Here is a 23,815-nt window from a genome sequence, read left to right as displayed (position 1 = left end):
AGTAGAAGTTTAAGCTAGAATAATATTACTTATTAGCCCATAGGCTAGATGGTAGTAGCAATAAAGCTACCATTTTATAATGGTGCTTTATGGTAGAAAAAAAAAAAAAAAAAAAATTAAAGAAGGAATGTCACCTCGCTGGATGTGCAAAGCCTAAACTGTGAACATTTACGAACCTCCAATCTGTTTATAGTCCAGGGACTGATCGCAAATAGAAGAGAAAGAGAGAACAAAAAAAAATTAGGCGAATTAGGTGATATAGCATTCTGGTTAAGTAAGCGGTGATAGCCTGATCGGTCTCCTGTTCGCGGGGTCGGGCTTGGATGCCATCACAGAATATAATATAATAGTAAGTTCATGCCGTTCTATGCAATTAAATAGCATTCGCTTAAAACGGAGAAGGAAATCGTGACTTGAGGAAAGTGTAAACCTACAAGGTTAAAATTTCTTCATAATGCATTGTGGGATATTATTAGGCAGGGCGATGGGTTGATGATGATGAATTAGTTAAAATCTTAATCGTAATAGTATTTTGGTAAAGTGTGTCTGTCTGCTAGCTTTTCACGGCCCAACAGTTTAACCGATTTTCATGAAATTTGGTAGCTATACAGAGTCAGCTGCATCCTGGGGAAGGACATAGGCTACTCTAATCCCGGAAAATTGAAGAGTTCCCACGGGATTTTTAAAAATCTAAATCCATGCGGATGAAGTCGCGGGCATCATCTATTATATAATATAATATCATCAGAAAATATAATACACATTTAAATTTTATCTTTGGCAATTTTTATTATTTAGGAATGAATTAATTATAAAAAAATTAAAGTTACTTAAACTGACATAGAGTAGGTACGGTAATTAATTAATTAATTGTGTTTATAAATAAAATAATATAGTATAAATAAAGTAATTATCTCTCATCGTAGTCCTTTATGATATTTATACGATAAATAGGCATCCACTCCATGTAGAATACCGACGATCACGCCGATATACTGAAAAAGACAAAAACAATATATGAGTATATAATATTATTATGTCTAACAATTAGATTTATATTTTTTATAATTTTTTAGTGTTTACCTACACTTCAAGGAAATTACTAAAAAAAATTAAATACATATCAAAAATTGCGTGACCGGCACAATCGAACCCAGAAGATGCAGGTTCGATTCCTGCCGGTCACGCAATTTTTGATATGTATTTAAAATTATTTAGTAATTAGATTTATTATATTTACATTTTGATTTATTTTATTTATATATATTTAAACTTAATTAGCCATATAATATTAACCCTGCCAATTCTGTCATTTTTAATCCCTCCCACTGCTGGTGACCCCACCACCTGGTGGTGGTGGTGGTAGTGGTGGTGGTGGTGGTGGTGGCTCCCACATAGACATACCTCATCATCATGATCAACCCATTACCGGCTCACTACAGAGCACGGGTCTCCTCTCAGAGTGAGAAGGGTTTTTGGCCATAGTCTACCACGCTGGCCATGTGCGGATTGGTAGACTTCACACACCTTTGAGGACATTATTGAGAACTCTCAGGCATGCAAGTTTCCTCACGATGTTTTCCTTCATCGTTAAAGCAAGTGATATTTAATTTATTAAAATGCACATAACTCCGAAAAGTTAGAGGTGCGTGTCCGGGATCGAACCCCCGACCTCCGATTAGAAGGCGGACGTCCTAACCACCGGGCTATCACAGCTTACAGACTTACCTACTCTCCTTTAAATTAGTGAGATATCTAGTATGCAATCTATCTCACTCCATCAGTGCTTTAATCGGCTTTAGCATTCGCATCACACACATCCACCTATATATATGTAGGCAGCCATCAGAGAGGAACGTAGATGCACTGTTAAGCGTGCCACAGCACTGCTGCAGTGACGACTACGAAAGCTCTGCCCAGAGCACAGATGAGGTGGTCCAGAGCGTAACGACAAAGAAGAAGATCCAACGTCGGCCTCTATCTATAATACGATGATGAGATATGATTAATACTTACATATACAGCAGTCATCGCGGGATAGGCAGCGTACATATTGACGAGAGCATATCGTGGATACAGATAGAAGTTGACAGCAACGCCCATGTAAGACGATGCCGACAAATACATAAAGCAGGCAACAGCGTTAAATACCGTCTCCTGTAAACAATATAATATTTAATTGAGTAATCAATTAGTACGTAAGCAACCTACTGGAGCCTACTTCTGTATGAAATTCTTCTCCGATATTTACCTACGCATTTTACTGGATCAGAATTAAACGGTATTACCGATACATTGCGAAGTGAAAAGTCAATTTCTTATATAAGGTATATCTCCAAGTTCTGCCGAGGTAATCGAGAGGGCATCTAAAAGGTAGTTTCGATAAAACGACGCTTATAGTTTTTTGTTTTTTATGTTGTGTTTGTGAAAAACTATGCCTACACTGAATTTTCATGTTACATTATTTAGGTACTACCTATAAGAACAAAAATCATTGACGAACATTCGATAAATTTTCAAGTAATAAAAATAAATTAATTAATTAATAGGTAGATATAATATAGGGCCATGGGCGTACCCAGGTTCTGGGCCACGGGGGGCCAAATCAGATTTTTTTGTAAAGCACCTAGTCAAATAAATAAATAAATCCGACTTTATGCCCTCTCGAATACCACGGCAAAACATAAATTAGGTTCATAATTTAGAAAATTGATGAATGTATGAAATTTTCACCCATTGATAAACACGAAATTTTCAGACTAGTTCCATCATAGTTTAAATTGTTACAATTAGGTATCTATGAGTTGAACTAATGTAAAATAATTGAAGAAAATAGAAATACGTGATATCATAATAACATAATGTTAATAACGTGATTCGATAGAGCATGGATAGAGTCCTATAGATACTGCTAAAGTACCACTTGAAGATTTCTAAGATTACCTTGCGCTGACGTTATTAAGGTTATCATTATGCACACTTTAGATCCTTAGATAACTAAAGTTTGTCCATTAAATTAGTGAATTAATTTACTACCTAATTGTTTTATAGTTTTGCTGTATTTGTTTTTCAGCAAGGGATTAAAACAAAACAAATTAATACATAGATAGAATTTTTACAACTTTACCCCATTGTAAATTTAACGCGTAGGTATATATTTAGTTAGATTAAGAGATGATTCACATTAGCCCATTCCGGGCATGAGCCGATGATCACGACCAACTTTTGACTTCTAAGGCAGTACGCACGTTGGTTGGTAGGTACGAAACATAAACACAAAATACATACTTAGTATCTGTTTTGTGGCATAGATGCGCCACGGACTGAAGTAGTTTTTAAGGACGAAGCTCAATTTTGTGGATGGCGGTCTAATGTGGATCATCGCGTGAAGCCTTTATAATTTTTTCCATCAGACGACCATCATGACGACAAAATAACATCTGTAAAATACTGATACTTAGTTTTAACATGATTTTATATGTCGTTATCAGAGAGTTTTATTATAATCCTAAACAATTTTCTTTCTATCAGAGATAATAATTTAGCAACGTGTTGTATAAATAAGTAGACATATTTTTCTATGTTATGGTTTGATAAAGAATGTTAACTTAAGTAGGTATGTTTTGTAGTTTTTTTTAGTAATTAAGTAGACATAATATGATCATCATGATCAACCCATCGCCGCCGGCTCACTGCAAAGCACGGGTCTCCTCTCAGAGTGAGAAGGGTTTGGCCAATAGTCTACCACGCTGGCCATGTGCGGATTGGTAGACTTCACACACCTTTGAGAACATTATGCAGAACTCTCAGGCATACAGGTTTCCTGACGATGTTTTCCTTCACCGTTAAAGCAAGTGATATTTAATTACTTAAAACGCACATAATTATGTCTATTTTCTGTAAACATATTTATATGTATAAAAGTAGGAACAAATAGAATTAGAGCATAGATAATGGAGAGATAATCGATATCTGGCTTAGATTTTGTCTTGGAATAATATTATTGTATCCGAACTTACAAAAATCGACTGACGTATTAAATGTTGCGAGTTTGATGACAGCACATAGCATGTGATCAGGAGTGCTGTAGTGAGGAGGCAGGCTGAAGCGGTCGTGAGGAAGCCGTGGAACGCGGAGCCCATGCTGCTAGCCTCCGATAGCCCGTACTTTACTAACAAGCTTTGACATAGACCGCCTAGCATCTGAAAAAAAAATCGTGTATTCCTGAATGCTAAGCGGCTCCTCTCTTACAAGAAATGTTTTAAAATCTCGCTGATAAAATTACGCTTTGCGATTTTGTAAAACAGACTATGTAAAAATAAAAGAGATAAAGTACATATATACCTACTTATTGTATAATACTAACACTAAGTTCTGTTTTTTTGTCTTTTGTATTTACTTTTTAATAGGTAAGTATATTGTGAATGATGGTTGTAAATAGGTAAGTAAGAAAATTTGACAATATTAAGATATTCTAAACCACACTAAACTTTACATTTACAGCCCGTAGGTATAATCTCGATGAAAGTTTTGATGGATATATCATTTACCTACTAAGTATGTTCTATATTCTACGATCTGCGATATTAACATATTTTTTGCAATTTTAAGTGTGTATAATTCTGTGGGCGGTTCTTTTACAAATAAAATAAATAAAAATAGGGGATGAAACATTATATGAAAGTTCGTAATTTTTCAAGTTATTTCCATTTGATATTTGGGTTTTCGGTTACAAAATAAAAATTACGTTGGTGCCTATTTCAGTATTTTTCAAATTCCGCCCCCACGCCGATTTTCTAAATTCCACCCGAGCGAAGCCGGGGTGGGTCAGCTAGTCTATCGATACATTAACATCTGTCGTTTTAGTTTAGTTATAGAAGTATAGAACAAGCCACAGTGACAAAGTACAATATACTAGTAGGTAGTAGCGACTGTCCGTGGCTTCGTTGATCGTTCCCGTGCAAATTTCGAAAAATCCAGTCTTATTTCTTGTCTACATTTTATAGGGAATGCGTTTTCTAGGTCCAAGAGTTCGGCCGGGAGATGATGAATCAGTCCGCGAGTTAGTCAGGAATTTTCTATAATAAAAATATTTTATCTAGAAGTAACTCGAACCTCTCCGATATTTTATTTAGTTATTCGAAATAAGTTCTACAAAACTCGTTCAATTTAAATAAATAATTAGTGGAATGGAAGTTATAAATCCTTGGACTGGAATCTATATAACCACTTTCGGAGTAACTGTAGTTTTGGCTAATTATGGACGAGTCCCCAGTGGGAATATGTTATTCCATTAGTCACAAGACACAAATGTTGCTCAGTCTCAGAATAAATTAATGTTTAATTCATTTGAACATTCTTATCTTATTTTGATAATTTTATCTGGCTTTCGAATACTTATTTGTTTTAAATCTTGCATTGCAACGTATTATTTTTAGTGCCAGTTAGGTATTTATTTTTACCTACCTTCCGATTCTGGTCGAAATTAGCACATGAATTTCGTGCCCGTAACAATACAAATGTAACCCTGATACTGCAGCGTGCAGGGGTACCTGCTCACTCTCGAGGACTTAGGGATCTACTTAGACTGTGCTTGGACTGTAGTAATAAAATGATGTGATTTTTTTTATAGCGGTAGTTTATGGGACTAGAAATCATTATTAAGGAGAATAATTTAAAAAATCATGATTTTTATATATTTTTAACATAATTATTAACATCACGCTGTGTGGAAAGCGATTAATGACATCACACGGCATATCTAAACCATATAATATTTTTCAATTTTTTAACATAAAAATAGAGTAATTTCTGCGGGAAAATATTTTTGAATCGTGAGCGAACAAAGTAATATTTTACAGGTTTATTAATTTACTAGTAATAGCCCCACGGCTTTGCCCACGTGGAACTATACACTGTACCTACCAAATCTTGGTCAGGGAGTCATACATTTTGTAAACCTCCTTTGTAGTAGGTAGGTAGTAGGAATTAGGTAATGCACAATATCGATCATGAGCGAGTAGACTGAGGTCTCTGACTAGCACAAATGGTCGATTTTCCGGTGGCTGTGACGACAACCTTTTTTGAGGCCTGGATCCGCGCCTTATTGTATATAGCAATAGGCAGGTAGGTCCCTTAGTCCCTGTGGCTTCGCTTATAATAATAATATTGTTATGATTAGTATCAGCTCTTATCTAGTTATTATCCATACACATACCATTTTACCATACCGTTAGTGAAGAGATCACTTAGGTATCGAGTACCTGTGTATACTTAGGTTTACCAACCTAACTCGCTTAGACATAAGCACAGCACACTGACGAATGTAAAAAATATTTTATTGTGATTGGTGAAATCATATTTCATGAATAATTTATCAAGAATTCACCAACAATCTTATAATATATATAAAATGAAAAGGTGACTGACTGACTGACTGACTGACGGATCATCAACGCACTGCTCAAACTATTGGACGGATCGGGCTGAAATTTGGCATGCAGATAGCTATTATGACGTAGGCATCCGTTAAGAAAGGATTTTTGAAAATTCAAACCCTAAGGGGGTGAAATAGGGGTTTTGAAATTTGTGCAGTCCACGCGAACGAAGTCGCGGGCATAAGCTAGTCATATATATTCGCAATGATTGTAGGTACCTACTATTTGAGTATACAAACATCATCATCATCATCGTCAACATCAACCGATAGACGTCCACTGCTGGACGTAGATCTCTTGTAGGGCCTTCCACATGCCTCTATCTTGCGCTGCCTGAATCCAGCGGCTCCCTATATCGATAGACGTTGGGGTCTCAAAGTGCTGGAATGGCGACCTCGCACCGGAAGGCGCAGCGTTGGAATACCCCCCCACTAAGTCAACGGACGACATCAGACGAGCCGCAGAGTAGGTATTCAATATTATAGTTAATCATTGTAAGTAGATAAAGGAACATAACAGTTGAAAGAAAACTTATAAGTACTTAAGTACATAACATTTAATGTTATTGCACTCAGCCAACTCTTTAAATGATAACAATGAACTGTTCCGGTACAGAATTTTCTAAATATACTTAGCACTTACGGCTTGAGCTAGTTTTATGAGGCCGTGCTGTGATGTCAAATACCCGAAGTTGATGCACTCACAACATCTGCAGCAGCAACACTTGATTCCTTTGCCACCACCACCCCCCGGAGCCACTCGCACTATAGTAGGGCCTCGAGTCATTGTTTACAAACAAAAATCTTTTCGAAACTCGTTCGTTCGTGTGTTTCAATGAGACCGCGTCCAGACACAAAATGAAATATTTGAAGTTTGTACCGACCGCGACAGGAAATTCAGGAGAGTTGAAACATTTCACCATTCATACATTAGTATTAGTCACACAATATATTTAGGTGTTTGCGTCCGCGCATCCCGTAAAAAGTTCACTGAACCTACCCCTTAACCCAATTCTTAAACAATCTAATCGCGCAAACTTTCATCTAACTAGTGAACGTATCCAACAGGTATTTTTTAAACTTGATCAATATTTATATAATTCGTATCATTGCATGAATTGATCAAAATTCTTTTTTACACATCAAATAGGGAGTCACAAAGTAGGTATAAGTAATAGTGTAATATTAGCACAAAAATAGCAAGCAAAGACAGCCTTATTGCTGTAATAAATTTGTATCTACTGAATAAAAAAGGTTAATAAAATAAAGAAACACGTCAGGCACGTCAGAACAATACCAGGATGAAATCCTAATTTGAATCTGTAGTGCCGCCTGCGAGCACGTGGTAAAAATAGTTCCCGCACGAGTGCGATGCGGAGGGTGTCCCTCTATTTTAGGGTTAATGTTTACCTACAGCTGCTTATAGTGACCTTAATATAGCGCATGGCCCAAAGACATAACTACGTCTGGAAAACCCACAAGACTAGATAAGTATTTGAAAGATTTAAATCGAGATATGTACCTACTTATTTGAATTAGTGCATCACTTTCAATTTTAGTACTTACCTGATGCAAAAGAGACTCTTGTCTTTTTCATAAGGTAGGTACTACAAATTCGAGTGACACAGGTACAAATTGAAATATGTATGTAGGTATCTATTTAGGGTTTCCCACCAAAATGGTAAAATGAACCCGTATAGTACCAGTAAGTGCCCAAACATTCGCGCTTCATGAACACGCCAATCGAGATGAGTTTGACAGTTATTAAACTTTAAACTAGACGTCTGCACTCTGTAGGCACCTGCAACTGCGTTAGATTTGGGCACTTACTCGAAAGGGATGATTTATGCTAGACCGTGCCAGGCCCGAGTCATGCCGTCGTCAGAGGCACGTCCGACGTGCAGACGGTCCACGGATTGCAGTTCTGTATGCAGAAACGTAACACGGACGAGACTTGGATGACTCGGACACGGCACGGTCTGATGTCACCACATACAAATTCCCAATCTAGTGCTTCGGACGCGGCACAGCTCGCTCGGGCCCGGTACGGTCTAGCAAAACTAAATAATCCTAGTCGTAATAGTTACTTAGGTATACCTATTGTCCGCGACAGGTTGAGATGGCAATCGGGGTAAGAGGCGTTCCCTCCCCGATTGCCATCTCGACCTGTCGCGTACTATAGAGGGTTTCATAATTCATAGAGTCAGGGTCGGGGATCAACGTCGCAATCGATTTATAATACCTAATAGGTGTTATTACACAGACCACTAAGCCTTTCTCTTTGGTATTGTTACAACTAGCCATTTTTTTTAATTTTTTTTTTATAAGCCTACCTCTAAATTTTTTTGTTTTTCTTTAATATATATATATATGTTTTTTTAATAAACATCTTTTTTTTTTCCTTATATACTTCTTTTTTTCTGGTTTTTTATATATATATATATATATATATATATATATATATATATATATTATTGCTTATTAGGTATATCTAACTCTAATTATCTAATCTAAAATAATCTAATTTTTCAGAGGTCATCCCAAACGCGAGCAAAGGCCTCCCCCTTTATCTTCCAGGTTAAAATGTTTGAGTAAATTTCCTTTGTTTTTGTTACGTATATTCTGAAGTTCAGGGGGGTGGTAGTCGCTAACTCTAACAACCTACAAACAACTACAAACGCACTAAACTATCTTAATAACCACTGTAAACTCCCACGACGGCTGGTCACCGAGGGAGTTAGCGACTACCACCCCCCTGAACTAGCCATAGTGTCCTTCAAAATAAATTGGCGAGTAGGTATGTGCAAACAAAATAATTAAACTTACTCATTTTAATTAATTTAATTTAGATAGGTACAATAAATAAAACAACAAATCTCAAATTTTCTCAAATTTTACTAAGCAAAATATTACTAAATAATAAATATAAAAAATAAATTATCAGAAATTCGTAAGTATTAACTGCATTAAGACAATTGACAGTTATTTATATTAAAAATATAAAAATCCTATTTTATATACATGTGTAGTTTTTACAGTAATACAATGTTTAAGTATTTTACGCTTTACACGGTAGACCGGATATATTATATGCCTAAATATTATAATTTGTAATAGGTAAACAATTTTATCTAGGCATACCACTTATGTACATGTGAGCTAGATAAAAGCTTTATTATAGCAAAAGTAACGCAATGTTCAAATTTTTCAATGTAAAAAAACTATTTTTTTAACATAAAACATTTTTGCAAATAAAAATTCCTCACAATCACAACAAAAAATTGTGATCCTACATTCTTATCGTTTTTTAGGGTTCCGTACCTAAAAGGAAAAAAGGAACCCTTATAGTACTTATCACTTTGTTGTCTGCCTGGCTGTCTATCGGTCTGTCAAGAAACCTACAGGGTACTTCCCGTTGACTTAGAATCATGAAAAGCAGGTAGGCAGGTTAAGACCTTGTTAAGTATCAGACATAAGGGGAAAAATCTGAAAACCGTGAACTTAGGGTAACATCACACAAAAAAAATTATGGTCAATGAATTAATATATAGTATTTTCAATTTTCGAAGTCAGCAAGATAACTATACCAAATGGGGTATCTTATGAAAGGGCTTTACCAGTGCATTTTAAAACAAATTTTTATTTCTTTTTATGCATCATAGTTTTTGAATTATCGTGCAAAATGTTGAAAAAATATGACTGTAGTACGCAACCCTCGGTGCGCGAACCTGACTCGCACTTGGCCGGTTTTTATTTTATCTAGACATGTCAATCACGTATAAATTATAATTAAAGGATCAATTATCGCATTCATATTATGTTCGTCTTATAATACTTAATTACGCATTTCATATTAACACTGGGGCCGATTCTCTAGTACACAATCTCTAAACTAAACTAAATTAACAGGTCTAAATCTAGTGCTTTCCTTTTCCGCAAGCAACATTATGAAAGGGATAGCAATAGGTTTAGACGTGATATTTTTGTTTAGTTTAGAGATTGTGTACAAAGGAATTAGCCACACTATCTGGCTAGGATTAGTCAAGTCAACAAGTAGATAGATACTTCCTATTCTTGGAAATCTATAGGTAAGTACTTAATAGATATATACCCACTTCTTAGAAATGTGTAATCATTTATAATAAATAATCATGGGTAATATTTAAAGGAAATTCATGAAAATATAAAAATTAAATACGTAGTAGGCATGTAACGTTATTCAGATCTTGATCATATGGACCTACGTAATACGACGTAGGTCGTCGTTACCGCAAATGTATTACGGATAAATTATAAACTACTGCACACTCAGAGAATAAAGTAAAAATATTCTTTGATACAAAATAAATACATAATATTATGTTAAAGTTATCTTAAACATTTACATGCTATAGGTACGCAGCTTTCGGTACCAGGGACTGAATTATAGGAAAAAATTGATAGGTACGAGTATTTAGTGATATAATGAAGTCATACCGATATATTATTTATTTCGATATCATGCATTTTCTGTATCAATGGATGAGGGTAATATTTGGTTTCGGTTGAATAACGGTAGGTACCTACCCCTTAAAACTACATATAATGGGTAAAAAATGACTCCTCACGCGCCATTTCAACTTTGTGTCAAATTTCATGACAATAGTACGATTTTAGTCCTTATTTTAAAGGTGAACCGTACTTTTGACATTAGACACAGTTGACCCATAGAGTTAAAATGGCGCGTGAGGAGTCATATTGTACGGACTACATCTACGGTTGTTTTCTCTATTCTCGACTGGGACCTATGAGGGTTGATAATTATTACTTAAACGCAATATAACATAATTGATGAAACTATCAGATATTTTGTTGATATCTTGTTTCTTCGATACCGAAATAAGACTGCCGTTAAATATCGGTGTGACTGAAAGGAAACGCTTAATTTAACCGTAACTATCCTTAATTTTCTACCGCTTTCTTTTCTCTAATCGGCACAACTACCCAGCACTAAGTTTGGCCGCTCGCTGCTCAACGTTGCGTCCAAACTATTTACTGATCATGCTTGAATGAACTTTTTTTGAACGTGATGTATGACTTCAATAGTTTTGGTAAGTTACAACAACAATGAAGTAAATGGAGCGGAATAATTAAGTCATAGTCATAATGAAATCGATAAAATGCAAATATTTAGAATTTGTATTGGGCACGTAATTAATTAGCTCAGTAGATAATATATATCTACTTAGTTTATTGAATTAAATTCGATAGATTGTTAGCATAAAATAGAAAAGCTTACAAAAATAAGCTACATTGAAAGTTGTCCACTTTATTTATATTCTAGTAGGTACAATAAAAGCTCATTAATATAGAAAATATCAAATTTGTAATATAATTTAAATATTGAATTCGTATGAGTAATATAGAATGCGTCCAAAATGTTCCAAAAATGTAAGTATATCTACATAGACCTATGTAAAAACGCTTCGATTTGAAACTTTTTTATTAAGGGTTCTATACCAGAATAGTAGATAAAAATAGATAAAATGCGAGTCAGACTCGCACACGCAGGGCTCCGTACCATCATACAAATAACACCAAACACTTATAGGGATTAGCTATACCTACATAATATTTATAACGAAATAATACTTTTTAATTTTCATGGCGGCGATTTTGAAATTTTTATTATTTGTTGTTATAGCGGCAATAGAAATGCACATTTTATGAAAATATCATCTCTCTATCTCTTAACGGTTCACGAGATACAGCCCGCTGACCAGAGACTATTTACCGCTGACTGACACAGACAGACGGACGGACGGACGGATGGAAAGCGGCGGCTTAGTAATAGGGTCCCGGTGGCACCCTTTGGACAAGGAACCCTTAGTAGGAAAGAAGGAATCTCTTATCTACTGTACGGGCCAATTTATAAGTCCGTCCGTCTGTCACAATGCTTGTCTTCTTGCCCGAAATTCCTCAGTGCTTGAAGAGCAAAGTCTCGAACAGCGCGTGTTGTTGCCAGTGATAACATAATATGGATGTGAGGAATGGTCGCTAACTATGGGCCTTATGGGCTCAGAGTCACCCAGCCGGCGATGGAGAGAGCTCGGAGTTTCTCTACGTGATCAAATCAGAAATGAGGAGATCCTCCGGGTCCGGTGAACTAGAGTAACGAACATATTATGTCAACGGATTGCGAAGCTGAAGCGGCAATGGGCAGGGCACATAGTTCGGCAACTTTCAGTTTCAGGCAACTTTCAGCAAGTGTTGCGGTCCCAAAGAGGACTTGTTTTTGAGACGGTAAATTATTATTTTAATCAAATAATTATTTTTGCAAGTATGTATATGTTTCTTTCTAAACTACGGAACTCTTGTTAGGCGGGTCTGACTCGCTTTTGGCTGGTTTTTTTCGTGATTGGTTTAAAATAACCAGCAGGACGGCAAGTAAATCAAATACTAACAATACTTATAAACTAAGTATCAAGAAGAAAAATTCTTAATGCAATCTGTTAAAAAACAAGTTTGTACAATTAAAAAAAATTAAAATGCTTCTCCTGTGTTTATTAAAGCGTAGTAGTTCAAATGCCTCGATAGGAACGATTCGCCAAGAAGGTACTTAGCAAGTAGAGAACCGCCATCACCAAACCCATTACCTGAAATGTGAAAAATTCAAAATAGCAAAAGGGATTACATACACTGTCTAGTTTTACATACTTAGTTAATAATATTATTATCATACGACTAGGCATTTTCTCAATGTATTTTACATGGTTTTTCTGGAATTTATCAACAATAATTAAATAGGTTTTTTTCCGGATTTTACTCAACAAGAAATGTTTACTGAAATTATTCCCCATTGTAAGTTTTTTACTTAGATACTATACTTTTTATTGAATCAAATAGGTGATATAATAGCTAACAATTCTATAAAATAAACTTAAATCTAAATTAAAACTTTAAAATAAATTAAATTAAATCTAAAACCTCAACACAGCCTGATTGCTACAGTTCACTACTTGGTAGGTAGTGTTTAGGGTAAAACGGAGCCCTATTAATGTCACTCTGCAGTCTGTCTGTCTGTCATGGGTCTCTAGGTGTAGAACGTCGACCCAGAACCTAATATTGAATTAGAAATTCAATTAAATTATTTATCAGGAGGGCTCATACATGAAAAAGGAGCCGGAAAAAAGTCTTACCCTAGCATGTGAGGTATCATTGTCTAGAGCTCATTGAGTACGAATATCTTTTTCACTATTTTTATCTTAAAAATAATTAAATGAGGGCCGTCAAAGTTACCCTTTTAGACAATTTTTGTGACGGGGTCTATCTCAAAAATTAAACTAAGTAGGTACTTAATTGAGAATTAAGAATTTTAGTTAAGAATTATATATGGTAACCATATTATATTGAACTTATACTAAAATAACGATTTGTAAAAGTAGCTTCTAAGCTGTGACCAAAACATAATAGGTACGGAGCCCTAAAAGAGCAAGGCCCGACTTGCACTTGGCCGGTTTTTATTTACATTAAGGTATTACTAGCTTATGCTCGCGACTTCGTCCGCGTGGACTACAAAATTTCAAACCCCTATTTCACCCCCTTAGGAGTTGAATTTTCAAAAATCCTTTCTTAGCGGATGCCTACGTCATAATAGCTATCTGCATGCCGAATTTCAGCCCGATCCGTCCAGTAGTTTGAGCTGTGCGTTGATAGATCAGTCAGTCAGTCAGTCAGTCAGTCAGTCAGTCACCTTTTCCTTTTATATATATAGATTATGATAATGGTAATAAGATTAAAATCTTAGCAAAATGTTCTTACCGCTGCTGCTAAATAAGGTTCAAAGTCACTTCTATAACTACTCTTTTGATGATTTACTTCTATCATTAGTGTTAGTCCAGCTGCTAGGTACATTACAAAGGCTATCCCGTGGTAAACGACCTCCTGAAAATACAAAAAAATCGTAAAATAAATGAAACTAAGCTATTGCAATGAGAATATTATTATCTGTCTAGTTTCACTGGGATCACTTAGTGGTAAGCGATGATGATACAAGATGGTAGCAGGCTATCTTACCTACTTAACGTAGACACACCTGGACCACTAGATCTGCATAGAGGACGTAGGGCCCATATCATATTCCTTTATGAGATTTCGAATAATAATCGATACTGATGCATCAAATGGAGGATAAGAAGAAGGCAGTAGGTACTTCTTGAAACGACCTTGTCCCTATTACCTTATTATTGTTAACATTTATAAAAAAATATGATTTGAATGCGTAGGACCACTAAATAAATAAGACAAAGAAATCGATACTCACATACATCGTTCTTGATATCATAGTAGCCGTCGATAGCGATATCAAACACGAAAGCAACAGACAAAATGTGCCAATCAGGAACGATACAGCCACTAGGAGGTAGAACAGTTCCGGTTTTTGGCCGTTGTACCGCGTGTAGCCTGGCTCCAAGTAGTAGCCCACCACCCCCACACATGCTGCACCAAGCAACTGAAACGAAAGTACACAGCATAGTAAGCAAAGTGGCTAATAGCAATATAACTTGCAGGTCTCATTCTGCAACAAATTGCAGAATACAATAGAAAAACATGCACTGTTTTATCATCATTATCATAGTGATCAACCCATAGCCGGCTCACTACAGAGCAAGAGTCTCGTCTCAGTATGAGAAGGGTTTGGCCATAGTCCACCAAGCTAGCCAAGTGCTTTTTGGTAGACTTCACACACCTTTGAGAACATTATGGAGAACACTCAGGCATGCAGGTTTCCTCGGGATGTTTTCCTTCACCTACCTATCTAACACTGTTTAAATCTCTGCATACAAAAAACGAATACTTAATAATTAAACAGTAAAGTAAATATGAGATTTACCACCAATGGCTAATCTAGATATTTTGCTTTGCTACGTAGTTTCTGTGCTGAATACATATATGATAGGTAGGTGCCTGTTCACTGTTTAGTGCAGCGCAGCTACAGATGCGAATAATTACCTACTTACGAACTAAAGACGAAAATAGAGCGTTTGCGAGATCGAAATCTGGATATTTATGCAGAATATTCTTTTGAAAGTAGATAGGTAGGTACCCAAGTATAATTATGATGGAGTATGTTTTATCGATATAATTAATAGGTAGGTATTATAGTAATTTCCTCACAAAAAACAGAAAAATTTAGTTATTGTTGTCTGGGATTATTTATAGCCATTTTAGGCAAATGTAGGCATGTTCCACACTTATTATTTGTACCTATCAGTCGTCACCCTGTAGTGCTTGCCTGCGATGCTATGGGGCCTCAAAATCTTGAAAAATTCCCGTTAGTCAAATTCCAAAACAGTCAGCATCAATCATCTCAACAGAGATAGCTATGAATCCCGAGAAAGTGCATAGGCTACTTTTTATACTGGAAAATCAAAAGATTGCCATGATGCCATGGAATTTTTAAAAACCTAAATCCACGCAGACGAAGTCGTGGGCATCATCTTCATCATCATGGGCTTAGCGTAAGTATACAGAGATGCATCAAAATCCGTTTAATAGTTAGCGCGACTCGTGCACAGTCAGACAGGTATGGTATGGATATATGCTGCAAATAGGCTACTTGACTCATATCTAATTTCGTCCAATAAATGATTATTTATTATAGTATTTTGCTTAAGACAACGAAATATATCAATAACAATTTTTAAAAACGCAGGATGGATATATAAAACCAATTTAAAAAAATACAGTTTTTATTTTTATTTGAAACGCAGAAAACGCTGTCAGCCATGATGTGACGTCATTAAATAATATGTAAACAAAGAAATGTCATCCCTATGTCACGCGGGGACTAACGTAGTATCGATATATATAAAATTTAAAGTCCTGACTAACTTATATATCAACGCACAGCCTAAACATCTAAACAGCTGGTCCTAGATACATGAAATTTGGTGGGTGTGTTCTTTGTAGGTAAAGAGAAGGTATCCACTAGGAAAGGATTTTTTGAAATTCCACCCCTGAGTGGGTTAAATGGGGGTTTGAAATTTATGAAGTCCACGCGGGCGAAGTCACGAGCATAAGCTAGTTTTTATATATTTCTAAAAACTCATAGTAAACGTAAAAAAATTACGTTTCTCTTTATAAATTGAATAAGTTATTAAGTAAGACTTACAACAAACTGATCTTTGCAAAAATAAATTTGGGTTGAAGTCTTTGTCATATAGGATCCCTTTAAGCAAGTCTTCGCGTGTTACGTATATTTATTTCACTGGGCACTCTAATCCACAACTTTCCTGTGGTCTTTATCGATGCGTTTTTTACATTCTCGGATGATACAATAACGATAATTACTATATTTTTCATGTAAACTAGTATAGAAGTCATGTTTATTAAACTTTGGGAGGTTATGCTGTTGTTTACAAATGCATGACGTCAGAGCACAGATAATCTATGGGCCAAACATGGCCGACAGTGTTTTCACCTGTCTAAGAAAAATATATTTTTAAATTAAAAATTAATTAATTAATTAGGGCGCAAAAAAATATAGTGTTAATTTTTTTTGATCTAATAGGACAAATATTAACCATTTAAGACCAACTTAAAAAAAGTGTCAACTAGCCTATTGGCGGCGGTAATCACATAACCTGCCTGCTCATTTACTCGCTAATAATATTAAATCAACGCCTTGCCGGTATTCTTTCGCGATTGTATGGTGATTCGTGTATTTGTCTTGGTTCACAGTTTCACACTTAGCCGCAAAAACTATGATGGTGACGCGAGCGGTGACATCATTCTGCCATCATTCAAGTACTTTCGAGTATAATCGCAAGGACAACCCGTCGGAAATATCTGCACACCTCGCTGGAATGCGCTTCCTCTCGCGCTTCCTCGTATCCAGTACCCAGATATAAACACTACGTTCTACCAGTACCATTGCCAGTACCATTGCCACCACAAGCACGTTGCATGACGTCATTAAGCCAGTTTCGTAGATATTTCCGATGGTTGGTCCGAAGGTTTGTACTATTCATTATAATAAGGTTTGTGGGTAAAGAACGTACGAGGATATAGATATAGATACCTCCCTATTACAATTAAACTAAACCATGAAGGGTTTAAAATAGTATTATAATCGCATTTAAATACATAGATTATTATTTCAACTTCGATGACCTCACGGATACTCGATAACCGTCTCGCAAGCATGGCTACATCTCAAAAAATATTGGTAGGAATAGTTAGGACCCATATTTTCTCAGCTTACGTACAAGACACATAAGTACCGAACCTATTAATTTATATGATGATTATAATTTGTAAGTGTAGATAATACCAATGTAGGTATATATATAGTCGTTAGACTCATTAGTTCGGAACTTTAGACTTAAGCCAGGTACGGTATAAACTGTAGTATACCCTGCTACTAATATCGAGTGTATCAATTTATCTGCTATTCATCCTGACTCACTAGAGATGATATAAACAGTCCGTGAACCAACGTTATACCTACGTCTTAGTCATCACTCATCAACCATTATCGTTATTTTGCTAAGTAAATACAAGTCTGCACTGCACTTTAATAATGTACCTAGCTAACGTAGAATTGGAGATGTGTAGGTATTTTGTCTAGACGTTATACGGTATACCTAAGACTAGTTGACCCATCCCGGTTTCGGACGTTTAAACTTTACCTAGCCATAGACAAATATACCTAGCCATGTTATCGATTCTGAACCACCCCTCAAAAGCAGGTAGACAAAAACTAACTCTGACGACCGTTTATCGGATCTACGACGTACTGATACTGAATCACAAGCTTTTTAATGCATCTAAGCGTCTACTTCATGTTCCATCTTCGCCACCACACACACTTCGCCAGAAAGCGAGAAGGTCGCTCGGACTCGGCCAACAGTATGGAGGTGAAGCGTATATTGAACTCATACTACTTTAGACCGGAATTACAATAAAACTAGCAGTTGCCCGCGACTTCGTCCGCGTAAAATTTCTGGTTTCTCATGAGGCTCAAAAGGCCTCACATACCTACTCACTCAGTCTCACCTTAAAGCACGAACCCAGAATACCTAAATACCAATTTTCATATCTCTAACTTCAAAAACATAGGATTTTCATATAACTTTTCATCCCCCAATTTCCCAAATTGACTTATACAGATTTTTATTATTTAAAGCTAATAACCTAAATGTCGATTTTCATGTCTTTAACTTCAAAAACATAGGACTTTCACACAACCTTTCAACCCCCATTTCACACCCTTAGGGGGGGATTTTCGTGAAATAGGATAAGAAAGGATTTCACGAAAATCCCCCTTGCACCCTAGAAAGAACCTACGTTTCTTTCAAGTTAAAATAACAATAATTCAAATTGTTCTTTAAAAACTTTTCCCCCCTATTTTACCACCTTTAAGGGGGGATTTTCAAAAATGACTTTTACAGATTTTTATTATTTAAAGCTAATAACCTAAATGTCGATTTTCACGTCTATAACTCCAAAAACATAGGACTTTCATACAACCTTCAATTTCCCCTTTCACACCCTTAGGGGGGAATTTTTCAAAACCGTTTCTTAGCTGACACCTACGTCCTAGAAAGAACCTACGTTTCAAATTTCAAGTTTGTAGGCTTTATAGTTTCTGAGATTTCGTGATTAGTCAGTCAGTCAGTGAGTGTTCATGGTTTTCGGATTTTGCCCTTTACTTGTGCTAAAGCTAAAAGACATTGCTGGCTGCAAAATTTCATGATTATTGTAGTCAACGGGAAGTACCCAATAGATTTCGATTCCCTTGACGGGTCGTGATAGACACGACAGACAGATAACGAATTGATCCTATAAGGGTTCCTCTTTTTCACCGGTACGGAACCCTAAAAATGCTTAGATCTAATAACAATAAAGTATGATTACCAGTTGTGCGAGTTTCAATAGTCCTGGGAAGGTGCCCAGATAACCGGTGTTAACGAACATTGTGCTGCCAGATGCGACAGTCGTCGTCCTCGTTATTGTGACCGAGTGCGACATGGCTGCAGCTGGAATGATAAGTATCTTATGTATTAGGTAATTGAGGAGCTGGCGAACAAAATAGTGTAGGTATAATACGCGACAAGTTGAAATAGCAATCGGGAAGGGGACGCCCCGCACACTCGAGTTCAGCCCCCGCGCTAACCCGGTGCCGGCGAGCGCAGATGACGTGCGGGTGTGCGGGGTGACCTCCACCTCATACCCCGATTGCCATCTCAACTTGTCGCGAACTATTCCTACTTTTAAATTAAATTATTAAATTTAAATATTAAATTAATTATTTTTTTTAATTAATTTAAAAATTAATATTTTTTTCATACGGACATTTATGGACCCACATGAATACAAATCTGAACTTATTTCCAAGCAAAACGTCCTTAAACTGGGCTAAAGTTCTGGCTTGAGTCCAAAGTTCATGAGTGAACAAAACGGCAAGAAGTTTTATTTTCCGCATCCTTGTTCATGTGTGGGAAGGAGCTCCTATGAAAAATTATTTAAGTAAGTAATATTTCAATATCATTTGGTTTTGGGTCGACGTTCTAAACCAAATACTAAAACAGGTTTGTAATTGTAACTCATTTCGTCTACGAGCTAAAGAGCCGTGACCCGCGGACAGACAAATCAGACAACAGAGTGACATTAACAGGGCTCCATGTTTACCCGTAGGGTACGGAACCCTAAAATGGAACCAGTTGAAAGGGAAATGGTGTGTCATCACCGAAAACGGCGTGCTAGGTCGACGTGTTGGCGACCGCAAGGTTTGTGTGCCGAGGTCGCCTGCACGGCTGCTGCCGCGAATAAATAAACTGCACATTAAATGGAAGCACATACCTCTAAGTACCTACTTCAGTTTATGTACCAAAATATAGCATCTGAAGAGCACGACGATTCATAACAATCGAAAAATATAGTAATTACGTATGTCTATGCCTAAATACTGTCTCCAAGAAGAGATATATATGTGGACGGGTGGCCAGCAGTGGGATAGTTAATGTTATTATTAGTTAAAAGTACTAATAATTAAGGATTCAGTAATATTTTTTTCGATACTTAATTTGTATCGAAAGAAAAGTAGGTACCTACTTGTATCGAATCCATATGGTTCTGTGTCAACGGGAAGTACCCTATAAGTTGACAGACAGACAGACAGACAAAAAAGTGATCCTATAAGGGTTCCATTTTTCCTTTTGAGGTATGGAACCTTAAAAATAAAAAATAAAACTAACTCATCACAGATTTTTAGAAATCAAAAATAAGTTTACAAACAAACTTGGTTATGCAGCCCCAAACAAACCGATTTGTATTTGAGGTGGGAGGCCCGGAGATCAATTAAAGAAAATAACAATTTACATCTTTTAATACAAGGTAGGTGCGAAATTGTTGGCGGGCAATTTTGACTCGCACTTGGCCAGTTTTTAGTTTTGGATCTAACTCTGCTTATCAAACTTTGATATTCAATAAGTAGTTATATTTAGTATTTTATTATAAGTATTGATTTGACTTATAAGAGGGACGTATACATATATTCAGAGGCAAGTACCAACATAGGCAACATACCGACCTAATTCACGGTTTTGAGGATAAAAGCGTTCCATAAAATTGCGACATCGGAACAGGGAAAATAGCTATTTTGAGCTCGTTTAATTTAACCTACGTATAATATTATGATACACCATGATGCAGACCATTATAACTTCGATTAACAAAATCAGTCATCATTATTATCAACCCATCGCCGGTTCACTACTGAGCACGAGTCTTCTCTCAGAATGAGAAGAGCATAGCCACAGGGTTTAGCTATTGTCCACCACACTGGCCAAGTGCGGATTGGCCTACTTCACAAACGTGCAATTTATAATTTAAAACCGCGCGATTCCCTACGAGAGATATTTAAGGAAATAGGTATTCTTACAGTAGCTTCCCAATATATTTACAATAATATAATTTTTGTACGACAAAACATTCACAGTTACAAAAAAATCAGTGATCTCCATGATAGGCAAACTAGAAACAGAAATAAGCTGGCTACTCCTGCGCTCCGCCTCTGGAAGGTGCGAAAGTCATTTGTGAGAATGAGTGTAATATTTTATAATAAAATTCCACAACCAATTTTAGACTTGCCTTTACACAAGTTTAAAAAATGTGTTAAAAGTATGCTCCTAAAAAAAGCATATTATACAGTCGCAGACTATGTAAACGATAAAAAAGCTTGGATTTGACTCGCTCCAGCAATGCACGGGGCTGCAATGGCTTGTATAGTACGGTATAATAACATTGTAAATTGAAAAATTAAAAAGAGCAACCGCCGAGTTTCTTGCTGGTTCTTCTCGGTAGGAACGGCATTCCGAACCAGTGGTAAATTAAAACTACCTGACTATTCATAAGCACTTTTAAAAAGTTTACATGAATAAAAAAACATTCTATTCTATTCTATTCTATTCTAAACCATTGAGCTTATTATGGAGAACTCTCAGGTTTCCTCACGATGTTTCCCTTCAGAGTTGAAGCAAGTGATATTTAAATGCTTAAAACGTACATACTTAACTCCGAAAGCTTACTGGATCGAACCACCAACCCCTAACCCCAGCCACTAGGCTATCAATGCTCTTTTAAAACGATAGGTAAGTAACTACTTATTATATTATCAAATTATTACTTTCTTCTTCCATGACGTATATAAATAAAGTGACATCTAACATGCTTCTATATTTGAATATGAAAGCGTTTGCAGTTAACTGGATTCATTCGAAATCAAAAACCTACAGTACCTGACATTGGCTAATCTGTGTAAAGCCAGAAGAAGAAAAAAAAAAAAAAAAAAACCAACAGTTACCACCTACAGCTACCCAACGACTATACCTAAAAATATAGTCAATACTTAATAGCAATCACTAACAATTTATAACGTAGGTACAACTACCAATAGATATTAAAATTAAAACAATGAATGAATCATAAATAGGAATTATTATCATCGCTACTCTTAATTGCTCAGTACATTTTTTTACAGAAAATCAAGACAACAATAATCAGAAGTAGTTAGTTATTTACTTATTTCAAAACACTGTGACTCAAAGGCGTGTTTCAAATATAACTCAGAGTAATAAATAATTAGTAGGTATGTAATATTGTAATAACCAATATTACGCTGACAATTTGGTGTCATATAAAGTGCTAAAATAATGATGTATCAACTCACGATTGGTTATCTGCTACAGCTGGTACAAACGTTATAAATAAAGCGTAAGGGACACAGCGCGTTAACACGACTGGACGCTGCCGAGCGACTTACTCTATGGAGCGGCTACACCCACGTCTCAGGCCAAGGATCTGAGTCATTGGCGCATGCGAACGATTAACGTCAGACGTTTATAGGAATAACATCGAAGTGCAAGCTCTCTGAATTAATTCATATATCTAGTTATTTAGGTGCACATCCATCAGTTTTGTTTACCCCTAATCCCTATGGACTGAAAACAATATTACCAAGCTGTAAATAATAATTAATAAAATGAATAGCGGTGATAGCCTAGTGGTTAAGAAGTTGTTGGCCTCCTATTCGGGAAGTCGGAGGGTCGATTCCCGGTCACTTGCTTTAACGGTGAAGGAAACATTGTGAGATAATCTGTGCACGCCTGAGAAATTTCGATACTGTTCTCAAAGGTGTGTGATGTCTGCCAATCCGCACTTTTATAGTAAGTAAGTATATGCGATATATGCGATAAAAGCTGTGATAGCCTAGTGGTTAGGACGGTCCGCCTTCTAATCGGAGGTCGGGGGTTCGATCCCGGGCACACACCTCTAACTTTTCGGAGTTATGTGCGGTTTTTAATTAATTAAATATCACTTGCTTTAACGGTGAAGGAAACATCGTGAGGAACCTGTGTTATATTTGAAACACGCCTTTGAGTCACAGTGTTTGAAATAAGTAAATAACTAACTACTTCTGATTATTGTTGTCTTGATTTTCTGTAAAAATATATACCGAGCAATTACGAGTAGCGATGATAATAATTCCTATTTATGATTCATTGTTTTAATTTTAATATCTATTGGTAGTTGTACCTACGTTATAAATTGTTAGTGATTGCTATTAAGTATTGACTATATTTTTAGGTATAGTCGTTGGGTAGCTGTAGGTGGTAACTGTAGGTTTTTGATTTCGAATGAATCCAGTTAACGGCTAACGCTTTCATATTCAATCATAGAAGCATGTTATGTAGGTATGTACGTTTTAAGCATTTAAATATCACTTGCTTTAACGGTGAAGGGAAAACATCGTGAGGAAACCTGCATGCTTGAGAGTTCTCCATAATGGTCTCAAGGTATGTGAAGTCTGCCAATCCGCATTAGCCAGGCGTGGTA

General features: G+C 36.2%; 2 protein-coding genes across 2 annotated transcripts; both read right to left on the bottom strand.

The window, feature by feature from the left end:
- Window positions 1-763: 763 nt before the first annotated feature.
- sing (MARVEL domain-containing protein sing) lies at window positions 764-7,727 on the bottom strand. Its single transcript, XM_034984370.2, has 4 exons — window positions 7,080-7,727; window positions 4,020-4,202; window positions 2,017-2,157; window positions 764-995 (listed from the first exon to the last, which is right to left on the bottom strand). Exons 1-4 carry the CDS (start codon window positions 7,221-7,223, stop codon window positions 918-920), a joined length of 546 nt encoding a protein of 181 aa, XP_034840261.1. The 5' UTR covers window positions 7,224-7,727; the 3' UTR covers window positions 764-917.
- Window positions 7,728-9,313: 1,586 nt separating this feature from the next.
- Window positions 9,314-22,778, bottom strand: LOC117996319 (protein singles bar-like). Its single transcript, XM_034984374.2, has 5 exons — window positions 22,650-22,778; window positions 19,337-19,458; window positions 14,739-14,927; window positions 14,237-14,359; window positions 9,314-13,071 (listed from the first exon to the last, which is right to left on the bottom strand). Exons 2-5 carry the CDS (start codon window positions 19,448-19,450, stop codon window positions 12,997-12,999), a joined length of 501 nt encoding a protein of 166 aa, XP_034840265.1. The 5' UTR covers window positions 19,451-19,458; window positions 22,650-22,778; the 3' UTR covers window positions 9,314-12,996.
- Window positions 22,779-23,815: the final 1,037 nt, after the last annotated feature.

The sequence above is a fragment of the Maniola hyperantus genome, chromosome 3 (assembly GCF_902806685.2).
Source record: "Maniola hyperantus chromosome 3, iAphHyp1.2, whole genome shotgun sequence".
Classification (NCBI taxonomy): domain Eukaryota; kingdom Metazoa; phylum Arthropoda; class Insecta; order Lepidoptera; family Nymphalidae; genus Maniola; species Maniola hyperantus.
The sequence above is the reverse complement of the archived record's forward strand: the minus strand, read 5'-3'. Positions and strand labels throughout refer to the sequence as shown.